The sequence below is a fragment of the Poecilia formosa genome, unplaced genomic scaffold, assembly GCF_000485575.1.
Source record: "Poecilia formosa unplaced genomic scaffold, Poecilia_formosa-5.1.2 Scaffold77, whole genome shotgun sequence".
NCBI classification, from domain to species: domain Eukaryota; kingdom Metazoa; phylum Chordata; class Actinopteri; order Cyprinodontiformes; family Poeciliidae; genus Poecilia; species Poecilia formosa.
Window position 1 is genome coordinate 1321717 of NW_006800016.1, and position 25359 is coordinate 1347075.

At 38.7% G+C, this 25359-nt stretch overlaps 2 protein-coding genes across 4 annotated transcripts in view; one reads left to right on the forward strand and one right to left on the reverse strand.

The window, feature by feature from the left end:
- adam22 (ADAM metallopeptidase domain 22) overlaps positions 1-25359 on the reverse strand; it is a 62172-nt gene that overhangs the window by 11130 nt on the left and 25683 nt on the right. For all 3 annotated transcript variants that reach the window (XM_016673437.1, XM_007556151.2, XM_007556152.2), the window contains exons 5-14: positions 23933-24015; positions 18961-19024; positions 10317-10383; positions 9753-9829; positions 7900-7974; positions 7439-7510; positions 4811-4977; positions 4644-4728; positions 3478-3568; positions 3347-3398 (exon numbers count right to left, since the gene is read on the reverse strand). In XM_016673437.1, the coding sequence (XP_016528923.1) occupies positions 3347-3398; positions 3478-3568; positions 4644-4728; positions 4811-4977; positions 7439-7510; positions 7900-7974; positions 9753-9829; positions 10317-10383; positions 18961-19024; positions 23933-24015 (833 nt within the window). The remainder of the gene's footprint in view (positions 1-3346; positions 3399-3477; positions 3569-4643; positions 4729-4810; positions 4978-7438; positions 7511-7899; positions 7975-9752; positions 9830-10316; positions 10384-18960; positions 19025-23932; positions 24016-25359) is intronic.
- Positions 10555-15385, forward strand: cldn12 (claudin 12). The gene is made up of 3 exons (XM_007556149.2): positions 10555-10722; positions 12532-12769; positions 13540-15385. Exons 2-3 carry the CDS (start codon positions 12551-12553, stop codon positions 14440-14442), a joined length of 1122 nt encoding a protein of 373 aa, XP_007556211.1. The 5' UTR covers positions 10555-10722; positions 12532-12550; the 3' UTR covers positions 14443-15385.

Consider the following 25359-nt stretch of genomic DNA (forward strand, 5'->3'; position numbering starts at 1 on the left):
GCAAAAGATACGTTTTAATTTATTCTGCTTATGATTAAGAAATCATAAGTTATATTATCAATTTATCTCTGATCACAAAAGATGCTAGAAGCATTAATCAGACTTTACTTATGTTTTAGTGTTTGCACATTAAGATTTCTGCTTTTTCTGCTATTTTCAGATCATCAAACACAGTTTGGATTTAATTTATGAGAGAGAAAATGCTGATCCTTTTGGAAAACATAATCATCCTCCATATTAAATCAGGACTTAAATGATTAAAAACATCTTTTTGGTTCAGTTTCACGAACCACCAAGCCTGATTACAGGCCTGAAGAACCAAAAAATAATAATAACTTAACTAGAACCTGTTTGACAACATGAAATAGGGTAAAAGATTTGAAAAAGCGACACATCATGCCCTGATCTAGACAAAATAACGAATCTATCAGATCTGAAAAAGTTACAAAGCCATTTCCGAGTGTTCGGGAGTAAACCACAGCGAGTCAATACTTTCCAGCCTTTAGCTGTGAGTGCTTTGAGACAAGTCTCTAACAGCTTTGTACATCTAGATACTAAGATTTTCCACTTTGCTCTTTGCATAAAAACTCAAACTCTGTTATATTGGATGGAAAGCATCTGTGGACATCGTTATTCAAAGTATTCCAGCAGATTCTTACTGCAGAGCGGCATTCGTCCGTTATTAAAATGGACAGGAAGCGAAAAAACTTATAATAAGTGAAAATGTAGACATTCGTACTAACTCACTCTTAACGAATAACAAAACAATTGATGTTTTGGTTTCAACTAAATTGCCCCAAGGGTGGGAAATATTGGCAGGTCTGTCACAAAGGCATGGACATTGAAAAAACTCAGTATTTATCCAACTATCCGCGCCCTCATGCACACAGAAGCTACATCCTGTGGAAACAACATGAAACTGTTATTCAGGTTAACTAGGTCTGGCATGCAGCAGGTACTACAAGATAAATACAGGCGGCTCATTGAATACAAATGTCTGAAATACCATTGACTTGACTTTAGAGATTCAGATTGGTCCATTCACAGGTGACAGGCGGAAAAGGAGCACCTGTCCTCTGTCATGAAACCTCTGGTTCATTTTGATGAAGAACTAGAGCAGGATCTAAAGAGGCTAGGTTAAGGAAGTCAACTACTGTTACACTGAAACGAGGTAAATATTGACAAATGATGAGAATGACATTGCAGACTGTATCAATCGGTTATTAGTGGACAAAAGCAAGTGATGACAAGCCGCAACTTGTCCGAAGAGAGGGCAGAGAGCTTTTCATTAGGAGAAAACGAATGTAAAGTTTTCCCCGCAGATCAGCCAGTGACCCTGACTGAACACTAAAAAAAAAAAAATAATAAAATATCTAAATGTGACAATTTTTGGAAGTAGTATGAAAAATACAGCAGATTATTGAGCCGTATTTGTTCATATTGTCTACACCAGAGGTGTCCAAAGTGCGGAGCCGTCTGTGGTCCTTGGAAGCAGTGGCGGTTCTTGACGGGCAGAGCGGCATTAGGAAGAGGGACACATTAGCAGCAGATACAGAAAAAAAATGATTTGTCTATCAGTTGCACCCTGAACAAGTGCTCTGTTGCTTAATCCGAGTTTAATTCCTGTTTTCTGATTGGTGGAGGTAGGAGAGGCATTTATGCCAGAACCTCTACTGCTTGGAAGGATTCTGTGCGGCCCGCAACCATAAATAAAATACGGTCCAAACCTGGCCAGCCAAGGCAGGTGGATGATTCAGATAGACTCTTTTTCTTAAGGGTGGAAATTTCTAAATGATAGATAGGTCTCTCAAAAGAGATTTGGACAAAACAAAGTCTTCTTAAATTAGAAAAAGTTGGGTGCAGTACAAAATCTTTAATTTACCATGATTTTGTTTTAATTTAATATAAAATAGAATCACAAACATCCAGTTATTTAGTTGAAACCAGTCTTGGGTGAGCAAAAAATAAGTTTTGCTAAGTGCAAGAAGTATTTTTAAAGACATACACTATTCTAGTTTTGTAATTTAAGAAATAGAAACTATTCAACACAATTTATTTTGATATTTTACGCCCTCCTTTAAATAAAGTAAAGCTGATAGGTCCTTTTATTGGCTCTACAATGACTCACAAATAATCCTGAACAAAGATCAAACTACTTTGTTTGCTTCATTGAAAAAATGCTTGCTTACTTTTTTTTGATTAGCTAATAAAACTTAGATGAAATTCACTTGAATAAAAAAAAAAAAAAAGAAAAAAAAAACCTTTTGTTGCCAATGAATGACTTGACAATTTTGGCAAATTTCTTGGACGCCACTGCTCTAAATAAAAACAGAAGCTGGAGCTGAGGTGACTGTGGTGCTGCTGAATGAGATGGGAAAGGTTGAGGTGACTGACAACTTTCAGTTCCCCACACCCAAAAAGTAAAAACAAAAACAAAAAAACAGCACAAGCAACTATAGAGCAAGCTTCTGCTCACCTGCTGTGCCTTTCAGGATAGAGGGAAAACCAAAATGTATTTAAGAAGGGTATACACTCACAAACACAAAAATGCAACACAGACACACACATCCATACGCAGAGCAAGCCTTCACAGCACAGAAATACACTTCAGGACAATATCTGGATTCAAGCATGAACACAAAATGCACAGTGACTTATTATTTACCGTTTTCTTATCTTAACAAGGAGGTGATAGACACATTTAGACAGCCTTATCTGGTGAAACCAAACAGCATGAACATATCTGGACTGACATCTAGTGGTAAATTACAGAACTACAGCAGACGATAATACACTATTCTTATTTGTGTAAATATAAAGCTCTGAAAAAAAAATTAAGACTCCACTGCACTGAGGTTAAAAACCTCCTGATTATTCCACCAAATATTGATTTCTGAACTCTTCCTGAGCTAAAACATTAGTATTGTTGTTTCTAAATGAATAAGATCTTGTTTTCTTTGCATTATTTAAGGACTGAAAGCACTGCATCTTTTTTGTTATTTTGACCATTTCTCATTTTCTGCTAATAAATACTAAATTTTTGCTTGACATTTCAGAGACATGTTGTCAGTAGTTCATAGAATAAAAGCACAATGTTCATTTTACTCAAACATATAAGAGTAAAACCAGAGAAACTGATAATTTTGCAGTGGTCTCTTAATTTTTCCCAAAGCTATATATGGAAATTAAGGCCTCACCAGACACCACAGATAAATTAAATTAAATTAAATTAAAACAGCAAAGAAGAGGTTTATCATAAACTGAGAATAAATCTAAGGTCAGCTCTGTAAATTATGTAAAAAAAAGTCAGGAAAAAAATAAGAAACAAACATTTGTTCCAACTTACCCAACGTCATCCATGATGCAGCCTGCCCATCGATCATCACACTTACATTCACCTTGAGAAAGAATAAAAATGAGGCTTTGAGTTGTGGTTTTACGAAATAAACAAAACCTAGGAAAGGTTTCTCTGCATACCGTTGAGGATCCTCTTCTTGTCAGAGAAAATGCCGATGTTCTGACCCAAAGACTGAGCCAGGGTGATGGCCATCTCATTTGTTTTACCATACTGATGCAGACAGAGAGAAGGCAGAACAGCAGGAAAAGGAAGAAATGCAAAGTAAGACAGTAGTAGTGTTAAGGAGAACATTTATTTTGCATAAAATCTAATAAAGTCACCATTATAAACCAAAGAGGTAATTAAAATAACTGATCTAGATTGAGTTGAAAAGCAACAAAATGTTCACTGGAGTTTGTAATATGAAACATAATCAGTAACAGCAACAAAGAGTGGAAAATAAAAAAGTTGAGTTTAATGTCTTTTACAGCCACTCCACTCTCATTTTTCGTTTTTTTTACATTTTCATACATTGTCAGACTTCTCTGTTCTGCTGCAATGATTTTTTTTTATATCCTGCATGTCTGATTTGAAATGCATAAAATCTAATCAACCATCTGCAAACTCACTTCTACCAAAAAAAACTTCAACTCTGGGTGTCCTGTCATATTGTTTCCCTTCTCAAGCAAAATTACTTTTAAAATCCAATGTATAATGAAACAGAAAATACAGTGGTTTCCATAAGTATCCATGTACTTTTTCCATTACAGTTAAACTGTATTTCATTGTGGCAACACAAAGTAGTGCATAAAACTGAAAAGGGAAAAACATGATGTATGGTTTTCATTTGTATTTAGCCTCCTTTGCTGTGGTACACATCCCACTGAACACACCATCCCCATCATGCTGTGAAAATATAACATCTTCTTGTGCTGTAATGACCTAGACAAAGTCCAATTATGAATCTGCACCAAGATTTTAAAATTAATCAAATAATTTCAGTCTGAATATTTCAGTCACCCACAAAAGACCTGCAGCTGTGATTCCAGTAAAAGGTGCAGGGATTGACGGGTCTGGTGGATACAAATGCATGCCACACTTTTCAGATCTTTAGCTGTGAACCAATTTGAAAACCATTTGTCTTTCCTTTCTGATCTACTTCACTATTATGTACTGCTTTGCATTTGTCTCATCTGCTGAGGTTGTTGGCTATAGCAATTTTGTCACATTATAATGTGACAAAATTGTGAAAATGTACCGTTTGTTCCTTCCTAAAGTGTCCTTTTCGTTGCGTGATTAGCCTCACCTCATTGACTCCCCCTCCTTTGGTGAGAGAACAAACTCCTCCCGTATAGGAGACCGCCCCCCGGTTGCTATGAAACTGATTCCCTCTGCAAGGAAACGTGTGTTTAGCAAAATAAATCTGTGCACAAAAATAATTATTAAAGTTCACTTTTGAATCAGCAGACTCACGAAAAGAGGTGAACAGAGTCACACTTCTCCTTGATGAAGTCCTTCCTGTACTTCATGAACTCCTTCAGCGTCACCATGGGGTCGTCATCGATGTTGAACTTGTTGTCCACCGACCAGGTTTCCATAGCGACGAGCACAATTTGGGTGTTGAGCTGTTCCCTGAAAATCTGAGGGGAGGCAGGCGGGAGAGGGGTAAACGTGAGGTCAGAGATTAACGTCTGGAAGTCACAAGGCTTGATCTGTGGAGTCGCTGTGTGGTGGAGAAAACAGAGGGGAAACGGAGAATGATGAAACCAGACCAGCATCACAGCAGACAGACGTGATTTATACTCATTAAGGTCTCCAGCTGCTCGTTAAGGCAGAAGTGAAGCCCCGCTGTGATCCTGCCACCAGACAGTAGCACATCACAGGAGACAGACAGTCAACAAAGACGGTCAACAAAGGCAAAACAGGCGAAGGCAAATATTAATGCTTGTGCCTTTCATGTCTCCACAGACATTTGTTTTATTAACGCAAACACTGGAGAAGATCAGAAAGTTTACATTGAAAGGAGACTGGCAGAGGTGATACAATTTATTTTTTCCCTCCACACAACCTGCCCTGTCAATACATTAATTTAAGAATTAATTAAACAAGCAGATAATATGCAAACGGGAAAATATTCTGCAGGGAATTCACACACCGCCTCTACTGCTCTCCAAATGTGAAAACTAACAGGAAAACTATCTAAAGACATCTGCAGTTTTATGACAACAGAAAACACAATTAACTCTTTCTTTTGTGTGTGTGTGTGTGTGTGTGTGTGTGTGTATGTAATATATATATATATATATATATATATATATATATATATATATATATATATATATATATATATATATATAAACACACACACACACACACATATATATTATTGCAAGTAAATTAGAAAAAATAAAATCATTGAAGGGACATTTGCTGGTACCACAAAAAAAATTATTTAAAATAAACTACGACTTAATTTGAAATTAAATTAAAGTTTTAATTGAATTGATTTAAATTAAAATGTTAATTTATTTAAATTTATTTAAATTACATTTTAATTTAGTTTAAATTAAAGTTATTATTTAAAGTTATTTGATAACTTTAAACATAATTAGCCACGTTACTTTAAATAATATAACTTATTTAAAATATAATTAAGTTACACTTATTTAGAATTAGTAAGTTATATTTACAAACAAATATAACTTATTTATATTTTAAGCAGTAAAATATAAATACATTATATTTTACTGGTTGGTAATCCATGACTTTCTGATTAGCTGGGGTATAAATATGCTGTAACACAAACTTTTAGGCCGGATCAGGAGCTGGATGGTAAACATCCCTGTGTGTATTTTGCTAAAACTTGCTGGTGATTTTACTGGAGCCAACAAACTCTGGTGGATCTGACATGAAGGGAAGGACGAATATATTGGAAAGCACCTCAAGCTCCTTATTAAGTACAGAAGAGGATCTGTGATGATGTGGGTCTTCGTTTCTTCTAAATGTTGTGGTTGACACAATTAACAATAGAAAGTAGGTCACTAATGTAAGGCAATGTAAGAGTCAGCATTGCTTGTTTGATCAGAAATGAATTAGCTCTGTGGTAAGAGGATGGCTCTGTGGGAGCAGAACATTTCTGAGTCTTGATAGCATGATCAACAGCTAGATTTGTGTTACTACAGTCCTAGATGTCAATGTACTGGATAAAACACATTCTGTGGATCCAAATGGGAGGGGGTATCCTCAGCTCTTGAGTTTCATAAGATCCTTCAACCAATTTGCTTACTTCAGCTTTGCGTTGTCACGTCTTCTGCTACATGTTAGACCAGAACCAACAGCTTGTTGAAGTGCATGAAACCATGAATCCTTTCAAACACCAGGAACGAACATGTGACATCACTGGGTCTTTTAGTAAGATAATGATCCAGTATCAAATTACCACAGAAAAGCCTTAGTAGGCATTAAATCAATGCCTTGTGAAATATTATAAAAGACTAAGTGCTGTATTGTCAATGGGGGTTGTTCAAATTATTAACAGCAGCATCACTAAAAGCAATTACAACTCAACATCAAGTTAAAAGTTGGATTTTTTTCAGTATGAAATCATGCCGATGCAAGACTTTTCACATATTTTTAGTATATTCGCTAATAAATGTAAGTTTATTCTTTAAAATCCAGACTCTAGCTGGACTGTGTAGCATTCAGAGTGGAAATCAGTTAGTCCTTCGTGACCCCAGAGAGGTTCAAACAATCATCTCCAAGGGCACAATGAAAAGTGTGACCTCTGTCAGACTTCACCAGCTTCTCGGATTACAGATGCAACCCTGCAGCCGGTCAGATTTCAGTGACGCAGCACGTGCATCACAGCTGCAGAAAAGCGTCTGCATCAGGACCGTCGGAATGCTGCTCCTCTCCCCAGCGGCGGAAATCTGACAACTCTTAGCTGCCCGGGTTAATGGCTACTTAAATCCCTCATAAAGGAGAGAGTATAAATGGCCAGAGTATGGTTGGTTAATTGATAAATCAGTGCAACGTGTGCTCGGCTTCTGCTGGAAGTGATTGTGGCGAGCTTTCCAAGAAGAAGATCGATTCGGTTCTTACCATGTCAGCTATATTGACCACTGTCTTAGCGTTGTTGTTCGTGTGCCCAACGGATAGACGATGCTTCTTATACTGAAGGAGAAGAAAGAGAAAGAGAGGAGAGAGAGGGGACACACATAAAAGAGGGATTCATGTTCTAAAATCTGGCTTAAATGTAAAATTTGAGTTTGCATATCCAAAAACATTTAACATTCCCTTTATTTCACAGAAAACAATGAATGACTATGTGCAGTAAAATTAGGCATTTAAAAAGTAAAGCCTTCTTTGTTTGTAAACTCTTACAAACTCTTGAATCAATATGTCCAGATGACTGAAATATACAGTAAAAAGTCAAACATCTGTAAATTATATACATGTAGCAAGGCTAATTGTAAGTTATGCAAACAACTCTGGTTTTTATCATTTAAACATTTATACATCCATAATTAAATGGCATAAACTATAAAACAGCTGCAGCTTACCATGACATGATCATTGATGACCATAAGCTCTATGTATTTGGTCTCATCTTCTACACTGCGTGACAAACGCGGAGCCTGGAAGGAGAGAACAGATTTATCATTTCTACCAGACGGACATTTGCTTTGCAGTTCTCTTCCGTTGAGCAAGTGAATTTTAATGAGAAACTAAGAATAGTACAATGAACCCAGTAATACACTCATGTTTCCTGCACCACAAAAAAAAAGGAACAACAAATCGATAAGTTGAACTTTCAAAAGTCAAACAAGATCTGCCTGTTTTCAGATTTATAAAACATGAGGGGCTAGAAGGGCAGAGGCCTGAACAGCTGCAGACATCTGAATATTTGTTCAACTTCAGTTTGCCTACCAACCTGGCATTGGAGTGGAGGATGCCATCATCCACCTTCTACACAGCTCTCTTTCTCACCTGGAGAATACTGGGCGCACAGTGAGAATCATGTTTTTTGATTTCTCAAGCGCGTTCAACACCATCCAACCCATGATACTGAAGGACAAGCTGGAGTACACGGGTTTGGACCACCACCTCATCACCTGGATCCTGGATTACCTCACAAAACGACCACAGTATGTGAGGACCCAGGGCTGTCAGTCAGACAAGGTTTGTCTAAAGCACGGGGGCTCCACAAGGAACAGTCCTTGCCCCCTTCCTCTTCACCCTATACACTGCTGACTTCCGGTACAGCTCTGCCAGCTGTCACCTGCAGAAGTTCTCGGATGACTCTGCTATCGTCGGTCTCATCAAGGATGGAGATGATGGGGAGAACAGAGAACTGACTCAGAACTTTGTGGAATAGTGCCAGAGGAACTGTCTGCAGATCAACACAGGAACAACAAAAGAACTCATGGTGGACTTCTGCAGGTCCAAACACTCTCCTTCTGGGCCAGTGAACATTCAGGGAATGGACATTGAAATCGTGAGGTCTTACAAGTACCTGGGTGTTCACACCTTAACAACAAACTGGACTGGACTGACCACACAGCTGCCCTCTACAAGAAAGCACTGAGCAGACTATATCTCCTGAGGAGACTCAGGTCCTTCGGTGTGCGGGGGGCTCTTCTCAGGACCTTCTTTGATGCTGTGGTGGCATAAGCCATCTTTTACAGAGTGGTCTGTTGGGGCAGCAGCATCTCCACTGCTGACAGGAAGAGACTGAACAAGATCCTCAGGAAATCCAGCTCTGTCCCGGGGTGTCATGTTGACCCAGTGGAGGTGGTGGCAGACAGGAGAATGAGGACTAAGCTTCAGCACATGCTGGAGTACCCGTCCCACCCCATGCACCATCCTCTGACAGCACTGAGCAGCTCCTTCAGAGCCCGGCTGCGGCAACCTTAGTGCGTGAAGAAAAGATACTGCAGGTCTTTCCTTCCGGCCGCCGTCAGACTGTACAACACCCGCTGCTCTCAGCAGTTCACTACTCTCCACTACAAGCAATAAACCTGGAATTTATTTATTTATTTATTTATTTATTTATATTTCATACAATACTGTTTCAGTATTTCTATATTCACTTGTATTATTTTGTATATGTAGATTTTTATATTGGTTCTGCTCTGTCCTCTGTGCTGCTGTAACAATATAAATTTCCCCACTGCGGGATTAATAAAGGAATATCTTATCTTATCTTATCTTATCTTATCTTATCTTATCTTATCTTATCTTATCTTATCTTATCTTATCTTATCTTAAAGACTAAGCTGGAATACTCATGAGATAAATATTTCAGGAAACGGAGACAAAGGGAAGAAATAATGCGGAAAAAATTTTTTGGGGGAGAGGGCCACAAAATCATTGACTTTTTTAGCAACAAACATCCCAAAAACAAAAAACAAACCTGTCTCTTTTTTCTCCAGTGCACAACTTTTGACTCAGGAAAAGGCGGACTGGGGAAAGGTGGCTCTGGTAAATCCCCTGGAAATGAAGAACATTAATCAGAAACAGTCCAATGCTGAGTTTAGCTTCAATGTATGCATTTTATTAATGTAAATTTAGCATGTAAGCGAGCATGATTTAACAAGTTGCAGTGTTTATTTGTTTGTTTATTTATTTAGTCAGATTTCAGTTTTAAAGTCTTCATGCCAGCATAGAACTAGCAAAAAGTCATATAAACAAAGAAGCAATTATGAAAGTAAAACAAATTGCTTTCACAAGTAATTTATGACAAAAATATCTTGTCACATACTTTAAACAAAATATTTGACAAGAGTAAATGTAAAAAGATACAGATAAACAATGTAATCAGAGCTAAAAGCATTCAGTAAATTATTGGACCCTGGTGTTTATGTTTGGCTGGGCTGGCTGTACATTCATTGTTATCGGATTATTCAGCACAACACTGCACATCAGTTATTGGAAAATTGCACATTTAAGCTCTCCATCTATTCAGACACCCACTTACCACCAAAGAAATCACTCAGCTCCTCCTGTCCAGCAGATTTGTATATGAGGTGAACTTGAAGATCGCCCTGAAAAACAAGAGAAAATAAATTCACCAAATATATATTTTTATTCACCCACTGAATAAAAAAAGGCGAATAAACATGAACTTCACCATTAATTTGCTATTTTAGTTTATTAAAAAACTTGACAGAGTACAGAAGACATCCAAGAAAGGGTTAAGCAAGCTCCTGTGAGTCAGCGCTGAGGGCGGAAACACCCGAAGACGTTAACACGCTACATCCTGTTTACGCTCCGTTTGTACTGTAGCAGCGTTAGTTTAGTTTGTGTTCAAGTATGTAAGACGAGACTGAACAGAAATGTCACCACGTTCACGGTAAAACACGACATATTTCGGAAAATACGAGGTATTTAAACTTACATTGAAATAATAAGTTTGCGTTTCATTTTAAATAATGGTGATGCAACAGGTAGCTATTGTAATGCTAACTTTTTTAGCCGTTGTCTAGCTGGCTAATTGGCGTCCAATGGCCGATGTTTTTAACAAACATAATTGTTATTTTAAGTTATTCTCTCAGTTTGGTTATCCGGGTGTATTTCTGAAGCTGTTAAAGTAGGTTATAGTAGGAAAAAGCAAGATAATGGGTCGAGCTTGGTCGGTTTCGTGGCACACCCATGATTACAGCTGTCTTAGTGGTGATTGTGACAGATTTTTTCTCGTCAACATGACTTTAGCAAACTGCTATTTGTTTAAGGTTTTGTTTGTAAGACTTGCTCTAAGCTTGATTATAATGGCATTTCGTCAAAAAACATGCACCATCAATCAGACATACTTTCTATACAATCAAATGTAATACAGGGAAATAGATAAGAAAGATAAAAAATAAAAACATGACTCTTAACCAAGAGATTCAGCTTTTGCTTTAAAATATCTGCAGAGTACCTGAGGAGTTTAGATAGGTTAAAATACTTATTGGGTAAAATGATACAGCTGACTATAGTTTATTTTTTCTACATGAAAGTGGGACTATTGTAGAGCTATAATAATATTACAATACGCAAATAATAACATAATAACAATAACATAAAATAAACATTACATATTATTCTCTTTAAAAAGTACAAAGTGCTTCACAAGATACGATTGAAAAGCAAAGAAATATTTGAGAAGGTAAAACAGCAATAGCATAAAACACAAATATAAACAAATAATAAAGGAACCAACGTGAAATAATGAATATAAAAATATTTATAAAGCAGTTATAACTCGCATCGAAGGTGTGCCAAAAGGATATTATTTATTTATGCTGTTTATTTTCTCTAAAGTAGCGATGAAATTGTCACATCAAAGTGAGTTAAATATCTATGTTTTGGCACACAATTCATTCAATCTGTTTTATTCAGCGGATTCTAACAGTAAACACATCTACTCTTAAGTGCTTGAGGTTAAAATATTATTCCCTTTAACAATATTGAGTTAAGCAAAAAAAAAAAAAAAAGTATAAATCCAGACAGACATATTAGGAGACAGATCATTTCACATAATGAAAGGTCTCCAGAGCTTAGAGAATCTGTCAAATCTCTCTCTTCTTTAGTTTTGAATCTGAATGTATTATTAAAAGCTAGAAACTAGGCTGATGCTGCACTTTTTCCTTCGGTGACAAGAAGCTAGCTCATCACATGCTTTAAATATAATTACTAGGATTTAATAAGTAAAACTGTTGCAGCTGCATGACATCTGTACTGTAATAATCACCACCATCTTAACCCAGAACAACCTCTTGGTTTACATTTGTTTAACTTTCATAATCTGTCTTGAATATAAAATCAGGGTTCTGTCGCCGACACATAGCAGCAGATAAAATTCATGTTTCTGTGTAACTGTGGAGTCTATGTGATGCCCTGCTGGGTATCGCTCCTGCTGCCTCAGACTCAGAGTCATTCCCACTTTGTTGGCTAATGAAATGAGAGCATTGTCACTCAGGGACAGTAGATATTGGGTCAACTACATGCTGGTGAATAGATGTGTTATAGGGGCTGGGCCACAGCTAGGCCAGCTAGTGGCACAGTTACTTCAGCAGTAACAGGGTCAATCAGATGAACCTTTGCAACGTTGCTGTTTTTCAGGATTTTTTTAAAGCGATTGTTGGAGTTGTTCTGCTTCACATTGGAATAACTTGTCCTATCCCTGACTTCTTTTGCTTTTCTGCTACCAGAGCCCTCTAAAGACCAGCCATGTCGTGCCGGGACATCCATGCTACCAATGCCTTCGCCTTCATCATCGCCTTTGTGTGTGTGGGTGGGATTGCCGTGGCAGTGTTGATCCCACAGTGGCGCATCACCAGACTCGTCACCTTTAATCGCAACGCCAAGAATGTGACGGTGTATGACGGGCTATGGGCTAAATGTGTGAGACAGGATGGATATTCTGGATGTTACTACTATGACTCAGAGGTATTACTCTAGTTAGTTTTAGATTCTTTTCTGATTTCTGTGATATTAAGTCCTAAAATGTCTGACAACTAAACAATGTCAGTAAAAAAAAACAATGTCGTAAATATGACGCCCTGTATATACGTAACCATGTCTTTATAAAATGAATACTTTCGTCACATCATTTAAAAAAAATACTATTGTACACACAGGTTTTAAGAGAAATGTTCTTCCACACAAACCTGCTGAATTACACTAGTGAGTGTTTTCCCTACACTGCCAAACCCACAGGGGGCAGAATAGGGAAAAGCTGAAACCTGTCAGCCAATCACAATCCTTCAAACCAACTCACTTCCTGTTAAGAATGAAATCTGGCACCTACAGGTTCATTTGATATATAGGTTTGACTACTTTTAAATACCATGTCAGAAAATAAAGTTAATAAAACACAAGACAACGTTGATTGGGAAATGTGCCAAAATGGATATATTGATGCATTATTTGGCGCAGACTGTAGAGCGTGAACTTCTTAATCTCTAGTTTCCAATGTTCACACACAAACACAAATAAGAGTTCTTAGAGCTCCACTTTGGTTGGAGTTTTTGTTCATTTTTAGTGATACTAAACGGAGTTGACAAGGTTGAAAGACCTAATCTCATAAAAATCTATTTGGTGTCCAGCTAGGCCTTACAGTACATGACCCACATTAAAAATATGCTTTTGTACATTAAAAACATGTCTCGTTTTGTAATCCTGAAAGAAGAAACCATTGTGTCGTCCTTTTCTTCTAGTGGTACTCCAAAGTTGACCAGCTGGATCTGCGGCTCCTGCAGTTCTGCCTTCCTACAGGTTTCGCGCTGGCCTCTCTGGCCTTGCTTCTGTCCATGTCTGGGATGTGTAAAACCTGCTGTTGCTCAGACAAGCCTGAGCCGGACATTAAGACCACCAGATTCCTCATCAACAGTGCCGGCTGCCATCTGGTGGCTGGGACCTTCCTGTTCCTCGGGGGAGCGATCGCCATCGCACCATCAGTGTGGTTCCTGTTCCGCACTAAACAGATGAACAGTAAATATGCCAACATCTTCTCCGACGGGTTCGCTGTCTATATAGCCATAGGCTGCTCTGGAGGACTGATGCTAGCTGCGCTACTTACGTTCATGTGGTATTGCATGTGTAAGAAGCTGCCTTCGCCCTTCTGGCTGCCCCTGGAGCCCGTGACTTCCTCTCCGTCCACCCAGCATCTCACTGCCAACGGATTCCCTCCTTCCCCGGTTTATGGGCCGCAGCCATTCCCACCGCAGGCGCTTCCCCCCACAGTCATCGACACGCAGCCGTTTGTGCCGCCGCAGGGCTACATACAAAATGTGATGGCGCCCGCTCCTGCTCAGGTGTACATGTCCCAGGTTTCTCCTGCAGATGGGTACGGATCAGAGGTGGGAGGCTCCCAGGCCTATAGCTACGCCCCGTCACAGAGCTACGCCCCATCACAGAGCTACGCCCCGTCACAGAGCTACGCCCCGTCACAGAGCTACGCCCCGTCACAGAGCTACGCGCCATCTCAGAGCTACGCACCATCTCAGAGCTATGCGCCGTCCCAGAGTTATGCCTCCAGCTACGCCGGCCACCGTTACTCCACCCGCTCACGTATGTCGGCCATAGAAATCGACATTCCTGTTCTGACCCATCCAGAGTGAGAGGCAGAACACACTGAAGGCCTCTGCCTGTCAGGCACCATTAAGTAGAGTGCTGATAAAACTTATAGACCCTGATAGAACAGAGCTAATAATGTGAGAGCTATTTTTAGCCTCTAGATAGTTTAAAAACTCTATCCAGGTAGGTCAGGCCTGAGTCGACCCAAACAACACTACTCCATGAAGGATTATGTATTTTTTTTAAAAGTGAACATTCCTAAAACACTGCATTCAGCTTAGTATTTCAAAAAGGGAAGAAATATAATTATTTCCCATGAAATAAGAAAAGCATATTGTTCCTCTGGTTTTCCAGCTGGTTTGGACCATTAACTGAACGGGAACCAGTAGCCCAAGTTGACTGGTTCCCTTTCACTGAGTTTTTATGTTATATGTTTTCTCACTTGTTACATTCACTTTAAAATTAGGTCTCTGCTGTGGAGGTCTCTGTTATCACTACTGAACATTAACACTGACTAGCATCAACTTTAGATTGTTTTCTGTAAAGTGACTGATTAAGATTAATGCCACTGTGTCACAGAGAAGCAGCTGTTTTTAATGCACTAATATTATGAATACTGTGCCACTTTGCTTTTGTTTACTGGTCTTAGCTCAGAGTTATGCTTTTGTAATGTGCTGCCTTTTGTGTTGAAATTGTGGCTCAAAGTGATTATTAATCTGTGCCAAACCTGCCTTTGCAAATGCAGAAGTTATATAAACTGTGGATCTAAACATTTGTGCCATAAACAAATATAAAAGTCTGTAATGAACGGAGCAAATGCGGAAACCAAATTTAACCTTGTTGCCTTTTTGATGCTTCTCATAAATTAGCGCTGAGCAACGGTTTTAATTGTTTTAATTATATTCTGTAACATTCAGGTCCATATAATGCTGTTATATTTTTCCACACTCTCAAAGTTTTGTTTTAAATAAATTACAAATCACACTTGTGGATGCGTTTTAATGTCCTCCATCTTGGGTTAGAAATGACAAATTGTTCCTTCAACCACACAATCAAGTAAAAGGTCAGACTGATGACCTCATTCGGTGAAGAAGTTATCACTGAAGGAAGAACTGAGCCACAGCAAAACATCAACTTTACAATCATTTTGTCGTCATTTTAAAGCCACATGCTAAATTGACATCCCTCCCTTGCGTATCGTCTCCTCTGCTTCTACTATCGGCATTTAGCGACCGCTCAGATTCTAGAAAAAAATAATTTGAAAGACATTGAATGTAAAATGCATCACTGGTTAAGAACCATTTAAAAAATGGCTTCATTTAATCTTTCCAAGTAAAAGCTTTTGTTTTCATCAGACTTTCCTCTAGTGATTAAGCTGAAATTTAGAAACCTTGAAACCTTAAAGATTGTTTTCTAATTCCTCCCTGATGCCTTGACTGACTGAATGCTATTCAATCTATATCTATATATTTAACATAAGTCACAAAATATGAAGCACAGCATAAAAAATCAGCAAAATTGGAAAAGCTTTTGTCCTGGCACACATGAATTCATCCTGACACGTAGCCCATCCCCCCTTCTTCCACAGTCACCCACTCATCCATTCAATCTCCCACATATTTTAGGTACTGCTGAAAAAACAATCATACAACATCTAGGACTCTAGTTTTGCATCTTTTAAAGCATCTAAATGAACATTGAGAAGCCAAAACTCACTTCCTTCTCTGTTACTACTTTATTTCAGGGTTCAAGGTTCATTATATTCACTTTGATTGAAAATAAAGTGTTTATGTTGGTTTTTTGTAGCATATAAACTGCCCTGAACATCTTTATCAGAGCAGGAACATCTGAATAAAATACCGCAGTTTACTGTGTCTTATTCTTTGTTCCTTAGATCGTCAGTCAGAGCCAATAATCCCAGTTCAAAAAGATAAACGCAGCGCACAGCCTCAGCAGGGAGGGCGTAAACGGCGGAGATTAGGGGTCGGCACAGATGGCTTTCATATGCTGGCGTAAGGAGACGCGGGGGTGGGGTCTCGGTTGCCAGGGGAGACAGCACCTCAAACACAGCCCGGCGGCTCATGAATACAAAAGCAGTGAGATGTAACATGCTTTTCATTGACACCTCTTGTGAATGTGTGAATGAACGGGAGCTGGTTGAGCTACATGAACTTGGCCCCAGGTCACAGGGAGGCCCTTATCTCCATTTTTGTTTTTCATCCTGTCAGCATCATTATTATTCCCAGCTTGTGCTCATATAAACTGTATATTATTTGGCACCCAATGCAACCCCCCAACACAAAAAAACCCCAAAACATCGCCACCAGCCCCCCATCGGCACACTCCTTTCCAATCATCACCCTCTCGTCTTCAGTGTCTGCTTTCTGCTTCCATCTCTTCCTCAGATCAACATACAACATAAACAGAATAACAAAGGAAATGATAATGCACGCAAAATACGTAATATGTTTTTTTTCTTTCTTATTTTGTCACAGTGATACATCAGTGAACTGATATAAATATGTAAAACAAACCATTTACGGATCAAAGATGAGTGTTTTAGCTTGAATCTCACAAAGAACAATAAGAGACTCAGAATAATTTCAAAACTTTATGAAACATTTTAGTGAACCCCTTTTCCATGTTCAGTGAAGAAAACTACATACCAAGTTCAAAAACTGAAATGTTAACTATACTAAAAGACAAACTCAAACTGCTTTCCAGTGTTTTAGTGTGCATGAAATTAAGCTGATGTTTGCTATGAAAAGGTTTCTATTTTTTCAAAAGAAATTAGGATTATCCATCCATTTTCTTTACACCATTGTCCCTTGGTGGGATTGGGAGGGTTGCTGGTGCCCATCTCCAGCTAACGTTCTGAGCAGGAGGCAGGGTTCACCCTGGACAGGTTGCCAGTCTGTCACAGGACAACCAACCATGCACACACACTCACACCAGGGGCAATTTAGACAGACCAATGTTAATTGGTCTGTCTAAATTAACTGTTAGTCATGTTAAAAACATGACTAACAGTCATGTTTTTGGACTGTGGGGGGAAACCAGGGTACTCAGGGAGAACCCATGCACCTCTTGCACAGAGAGAACATGCAAACTCCATGCAGAAAGACCAGGGCTGGGAATTGAACCCAGAACCTTCTTGCTGCAAGGCAACAGCTCTACCAACTGCGCCACCGTGCAGCCCAAAATGAGAATCATGTCAAACAAAAACAAACCAAACCACAATTATTCAAAAAATACTGCTATATTCATTAAAGTCATTTATGTCAATAAAACTGTCATTTTAAACTGCATTTAATTAATGTTTAAAATCTCAGAAATATTTAACGTAAATCCAAAAACCATAAAGACAAACCACAACTAAACACTGTTAATCCTCATGCTTCTTTTGAAAATTGTTACAGATGCATTAAAACTATCAGCAGATTTGCATCTTATTTCTCATTGAAATCTTAAAGGAGGCACTTTTTGGATTTCCCCCTCCAGTGACGTAAACACTGGAGGGGGGCAAACATGAATGAATGACGAAATAACTAAAGGACAGAACATGTGGTGCTTCCTGCAGACCAGTATCAAAATGTATTTTCCACGTTGTTCCAGCATCAGAGCATCATGTTCCCAGCTGCTGGACTAAAAGTTTGCATATTATTAAATATTATATTGTGCTGCTGCTAGCCACTTGGACGCCCCAAGTAGGAAGGCTTTCTGGTTTTTACTTACCCACCGGTCAGTTAGTGTCCTACGGATATGACCGAGCAACGTGTTTACAGACAGAAAATTGAGCTGAAGGGCTTTTGTGAGGCCTTTTTAATGATGTTTTGTGTAACTTTTTCTGCCTTGATGGTGGAAGGCCAGAAGGATTTACCATATGGTCAGCTGGACTCATGCTGACTCTGTGTTTCGGTCCCACTGAGGTTTTGTTTAAATGTGCTGGCTGTTTTTCTATTTCTGGAACAGACGCAGTTAATGGTACGTCCCAGAACTAGCAGGGTTTGCATTTACTGCCGTTACTGATAACGAGGCATTTTGTTTAATGTCAAACTAGCATAACTATGCAACCAGATTAGACTGAAAGGGCACTTAACATCAATGTGCTTAAAAGAAGTGCAAAAAGCTCTAAAAGCTTACAAAAGCTTTTATTTCCATGCACATAAATCCATGGAACATCGTGACCTCTTCCAACTATGGAAAACTGAAATTGAATCAAAAGATGATTCAACTAAATATTAGTTTGAAAAAAAGTTACTGAGGTTTTCTCTATCGGATTTGTTTTTCTGTTGAATTTTACAAGATATAGTCCATATACAGTACATGCTTAAAAACCTTTGAGATGATTACTATGGTCTAATTGATTTATGTCATAAAAACCCAGGATTGTTACAGTTGTGTGTAGATTCTTAAGGGTTCTTGTAAATCTGCTCCAAACCTGTTTATGTACCACAGTTATGTCCCAGCTGGACTTAAAGAGATGTGGGGAAAACAAATGAACATTCTTGAGTGAACCGAGCCGTCTCCACAGTACATATGTGGGTTTAAAGGGCACTTACGCTGTTGCTGGCCTGTCCTCCAGGTTCAATCATGTAGGTGTGATTGCCATCGAAAAACATCCCACTGAAAAAGAGAAGGAGGTGGGTGAGGAGAGGGCAGCAATACCGAGTTTCTGGTGTTTTTTTCGTCATTATTAATGCCAGTGTGATGGATTAGTCATTTCAGTGCTTGCTCAAGAGGTTTAATGTGCTGCTGGGTCACTTTGAAAAATTAAACCTGTGAGATTTCCCTCATAACGACATTATAAAACGCTCTACAGCAAACAAATGTTGCCTTTTCTTCAGATATTTCTTTATTTGTAAACCAGGTGGTGAGAAAAAGTAAATGCTATGTTACAGATTTATTCTGTTTTTGTGTTTTTTTTTCTCACACTCAGATATTTAAGATAATTTTACCGTGAGACAAAGATAACATGAGACAATGCAATTTTTAAATGGTCAGGTGTTTTCAGAAGAAAAAGGCCATCCAAACAAACTTGCTTCTACTTGAGAATATACTGTAACTCCCTCCTATGTTAAATTATGACTTAACTGTGATTAGTAACCACAATGTTTAGAAAGTAGAATCAATTTCACCAGATACACGAGTTGGCTGACTATTGCCAAAACTTTAGAAGAAAAAAAAAATCAGAACCTGTTTGAAAACATAAGGAAGACTAGAAGATATTTAAAAGTAACAACAGAAGGGAAAGAAATTCAAGAACAGATAAAGTAATTTATGTATTTGTGCGGAAAGTGTTGCAAAACCATTTCCAGCGAGAGCCATTATCCAAAAATGGAGAAATTACTCCAAGAGTAAATTACTCTGGAGTAATATGCTCTCCAAGAGCAGATTAAATACTCGTCAAAACAGAGCCCATCACATTCATCAGTAATCATGATCCAACAACAAGAAAAAGAATTTAGCATTCCAAGAAGAAAACAAGTGCTGAGATAAACAAACACAAACGTCAACCTTGTGTTTTTCCCCATAAAACATCCCAGTTACATGAAAGAAACTCAACATATTGTTGCAGAAAATAAACATAAACGGACTATAGGTCTGCTTTGCTAATGTACGGCCTGGGCGACTCATCAGAACTGATCCAACCCGTAACTATGGTGGCCTAGTTAAAGTCCAGACAAACCAGACTTATCAATCAAATCTGGTAGATCTGATAGATAAGGTATTAAATCAATTGTGCAAAGAGGAGTGGGCCAAAATTCAAAAACAGCTCAAAATAAGTACTGAGGCAGTGCTGAAATTATTCTTCAGTCCAACACTGCAACACTATTTAACTAAAAATGAGAAGGTGTTGCTGTTCAGAATATGCAATAAAACCAAAGTGTCTTTCACACATTAAACAAGACAAACCAGAGACAGCGAAACTGTAGAAACCGTCAACGGAGTTTAATGTAGAAAACCGAACAAAGCAGCAACACACAGACACACACGAGCCTCGTCGTCACACACCGAAAGCCATACAGAAAAGTGATTAATCAGTTTGACTTCAAGCTGACGGGTGAAGGACCTCTGCGTGTCGCGTCCTTATGAGTAAATGTGCTCACCATCAGACAGCAGCCTTTAATTAGCTTTATCTGGAGCTTTTAGCAGATTGGTCAGGTCAAACTGTGAAGTCAGGAGGGTCAAAACGCTGCAGGGACACACAATCTATCTCCTTACTCTCAGGCTGTTTCATCCTGTCTGACCTCCGGCTCACCTTCAGCACAAACACACTCTCTGTCCGGGGCCAACACTTATGATAAACTACACACCCACACGGGCAGATTTATTTAGTGGGACCGTGAGGTTAAATCTCTAACTTCATGCTACCAAATGTAAAATAAATATTAAGCGAGCCAGTTAAATATTTAGTGTAAAACTTAAACTAAATGATTGAATAGCATGGTGAATATTTGGCTGAACAATGAATCCCTATTTTGTTTGTTCAGGCTAAATAACCCAAATTAATGCTGTTATTTTTATTTTTTTTACTTTACTACGGTACCTAAAGAACGAGAGCCAGCCTTCAGCCTTTTGTGACGTCACCAGGAGCAAGTACATGTGGAAACTTGTTTTTGGGAGGACATATTTTATCTTGGTTAAATAAAAAGTTGCAACATAACAAACAGAAAAACTGTCCAAAATGAATGAAAACTGAGGTCCAAAGTGAAAACAGGACGTAATGTAAAATATGTGCATGTTGCATTAAAATGAAAGCAGCTGTTGTGAATTATAAATAAATATAATTGAGATAATATTAAGGCCTATTGTTTTAGACATCCTTTTAGTCAAGATGTTCTTCATCAGGACAAATGATGAACTAAAGTCGTCTTGATGTTGGGTGAAGCCTATTGAAACCCAGATAAAGGGTTTTTTTGTGTGTGTGTGAGAGAGAGAGAGAGAAAGAGAGAGAGATGAAGAGGTAGCGAAAGAGGAGAAAACATTTAGAGGAGAGAACAAGATGTATAAAATGATAGAGAACCGACTCAGCATGGAGGAAACACCTCTGACAGCGCTGTGCACGCCCGGCTTACACTTATATATTTGTTGTCATTTTCATAAAAGCAGCAAAAGATTTTCATGTTATTGCCTCACATGTCCTAAATATGCTCTGTTTGTGGAATGCTTTAAATTTGATTAATTCATAGCCTGTGTTTTCATTATAGCACACGCACCGTTACATAATTTGCTGAGCCACAGTCCCATGAAATATGCAAACGTGACTCCAGGCCTGAGCTCTGCTCAGCCTAATCAGCAGGTAGGAAAAATACCTCAGACATTCGCAATAATTAGCCAAAATGACATGTTTGCTCTGAATGTTTTGGCTTATTTAGCCTGACTTTGTGACGAAGAGGGACACGATGAGTAGAAACAAGCTTTGATAGATGTGGAGTGGGCATCGTAACGTTTCAGGAGACGACTGAAGGCGATAATTAGTGTGAACTCTCGACAATGTGAAAATGAGTGTGTTAAATACTCACTGTTGGGCTATCAAAGAATTCATTAAAATGTTATTTTCTTCATCTCAAGCCTTTCATTTGGAACTAAAGCAAGATTTACAAAGAACTAATCACTGTTATTCAGAATAACACCACACGCCTTGCAAAAACCATTCATTCAAGTTTGATGTGTCCACATTTTTTTTCAACCACAAATTTCAGTACATTTTATTGGGATGGAGCAACACAAAGAGGCATCTGATTTATAACTGGAAGAAAAATAAAGAAAGCACTTTTATTTACAAATACAAATCAGAAGTTCTGCAGAAAAAAAAAATTACTGCCACTGCCGCTGCAAGTCTTTGGGGTTTGTCTGCACCTGCTGTGCACATTTAGATACAGAAGTTTTTGCCCCATATTCTTTGGAAAACAGTTCAAGCTCAATCTGATTGGATGGAGACTGTCTGTGATCCCACCAATTTTTGATCGGATTAAAGTTTGAACACCACAAATAAGTATTGTACAACTAAATATTTAAGGTTGGATCCTTCTAGCACACGAATATGCTTTGAGGTAAAACATTTGATATGTTTAGGTTCACTGTCCTGCTGGAAGGTGAACCTAGGTGTGGGTTTTAATGTTTTTATCTTTTTAAATCTTTTTCAAAATATCTTTCTCTTTCTCACTGTTTATTCAATGTCACATGCTGTTTTTATTTTAATTATGTAAAGCACTTTGAAATGCCTTGCTGCTGAAATGTGCTATACAAATAAAATTTAATTGATTGATTATAAAACGGCTCCGTATTTAGATCCATCTTTCCATCAGTTCTGACCAGCTTTCTTGTCCTCGCACAAGAAAAGCGTCCTGCACCATAATGCTGCCACCACCGTGTTTTCCCATGGGGATGATGTGTTCAGAGTGATGTGCAGTGTAAGTTTTCTGCAACAGAGCATTTTGCGTCCAGATCAAAACGATCTATTTTGATCAGAACCAATTCTTCCACATTTTCTGTGCATGGTTTTCTTTCCCTGCGCGGTTTTCTTCTCTTGTCTGTTCTACCGAGGCCAAATCTGAGGAGTTCACAAATATTAGTTGTTTTTCTGCGTTCTCCCAACTGAGCTGTGGATTTGTGCGGATCCTTCAGACTTACTGTGAACCTCTTCATTTCTTCCTCTATCAGCGCTCTCTTTGTTTGTTCTTTTGGTTTAGTGAATGTCCAGGCTTTGAAAGCTTTTTTGATGTCAAGGTGAACTGAACAGTTTTATGTAAGTGTTTGTAAGCTTGGGATACGTTTTTCTAACCTAACTCTGTTTTAAACTTCTCTGAAACTTTCTCCCTGACCTGTCTGCTCTGTTCTTTGGTCTTTGTTATGCTGTTTGTTAAATAATGCTCTCCAACAACCTCCAGCTGGATTTATACGGCGCCTAAATTACACTCTACTGATTAATACAATTACTTCTGAACGGAGGTGATGGAATTTGATTTTATTTGGGGGTATCAGAGTAAAGGGGGATCACTACAATTGCATTTTGGATTTTCATTTCTCACAAAATTTGCAAAACCTTCCACTTCACAATTTGATGCTACTTTTTGTTGGTCATTTACACACAATGCTAATAAGTCTGTGGTTATAACCTGACAAAATGTTGAAAGGTTCAAACGGTGCCAATATTTTTACAAAGAAACTGTTTGTGTGCCAACCCTGTACAAGCAGAAGACTCTGACTTAGAGTACAACATGTACTCCTCCCAAAAGGCCTCGTTTTTCACTCTTCTCTTGAACAGAGCACCGCTTTCAAGCAGGAATGCTAAAAATACCAACATTGGGAAGAAGAAAGAGCAGAGGAAGAGCAGTGGAGGGAAAAGAGGAGAGGAAGAAGTAGTCGTCTGTGTGAATGATAACCCTTGTAACACAAAATGCAGACAGGCAGGAACGGCAGGAGAAAACTAATTACATTGACCCGAAGAGGCAGGAAGACCTGAACCTGAACACACAGAGGGAGCAACATTAGCAGGGAAAAAGTTACGTCCACGGCGTTTATACTCACTGCAGTCCGTGGCAGGTGGAGAGCGCCGCGAAGGAGCGAGGCGCGTCTCTGACCCTCCCCTGGTAGTAGCAGTGCTCTCCTCCCTGCGTGCAAAACACAGTCGGGTTACGTTTGAAGGCCTGGCTCCGACTCAAACCTTTCAGACATCTTGTTACCGCCTTGCAACAAGAGTTGAGTCCAGAGCGATCAATCACACTGATTTTCAAAACACGTAAGCGTAAACATGACGCTGTGTTGATCTGTGCCTCAACACTTTCACATGATCCCATCTGTGGAATAACACGCTAGCTATCAGCTTCTCCAAACTATGAACCTTCATGCCAGGTCCTCTGTAATGTGTTTTCCATCTCCACCAGAAATTTCTCCATCCTCCTGTGTGTGCGTGTGCGTGTTGTTGAGCATAAACATACACTTATTGTCTGCAGATGAGTATGATGTCTAAGTGCTCTTTTGCCCTTCTCCTGCTCCATTTCTTGCTGCCTAGCAGCCATTAGACAGGAAGCTTTTATCAGAGGATCAATTACTGCTCTAAAGTCTAACCCTGTGGACACCAGCAGACGTTCTTCCTCATCCAGACCTCTTACTGTCCCTCAATTGTGTCTCATATGGCTTTGTGAAAGAAATATGCAGGTAAGCATTTGCATGCAAAAAAAAAAAGTGTGAGTGAAGACTTGGATTTATTATCGGTCTACAAGTTCATCAGCACTTTGCAGATCAGACCTCTGTGCAGGCAGACTGCTGAGTTTGCTTGTGTTGTTTTTGAATAATCTTTAAATTAGTTTGATGTTCTGAAACACAGGAATGTGAGAAACATGCAAACACTCTTTTTACAACACTGCACATGTTTCGACCCATAGAGGCTGTAGAGTTAGTGTCAACAGTTGCCATCTTCATTGGTTCCCTATAAATAAAATGCTGTTTATTCATCAGGGGCGTCAAACCCATTTTCATTTTGGGCCACGTCAAAAATCTGAATGTTCTTAAAGGGCCGGTTGCGCCGGAATATATGAAGAAAACCAATTAAGCTGTTAAAATATCAATAAATATAAATATCCAGGATTTTGTGATTGTTTTACAGATTTTGTGGCGCCAATCTAGAAATGTTTGTAAGGAATTTTTTCGATATTCGCACTAATGTATAATGTTAGATGTGACTTTTTATTACTCATTGTATGAATTACGTACTATCAAGTAAAGCTAAGGCAGCAGTCCGTTAAACTCAAGTAAAGCTAAGGCAGCAGTCCCTTAAACTCAAGTAAAGCTAAGGCAGCAGTCCCTTAAACTCAATGTTTTTGACCAATTTTGAGAAAATCTGCAGTAAGATCCGAAAGAAAGAAAAAAACATGGAGGTTTTTTTTTTCGATTTTGTGTGAATTTTGCAAATTTGTGAAAAACTGGAAGGACTTATTGATGTAATTTGGAGTCTA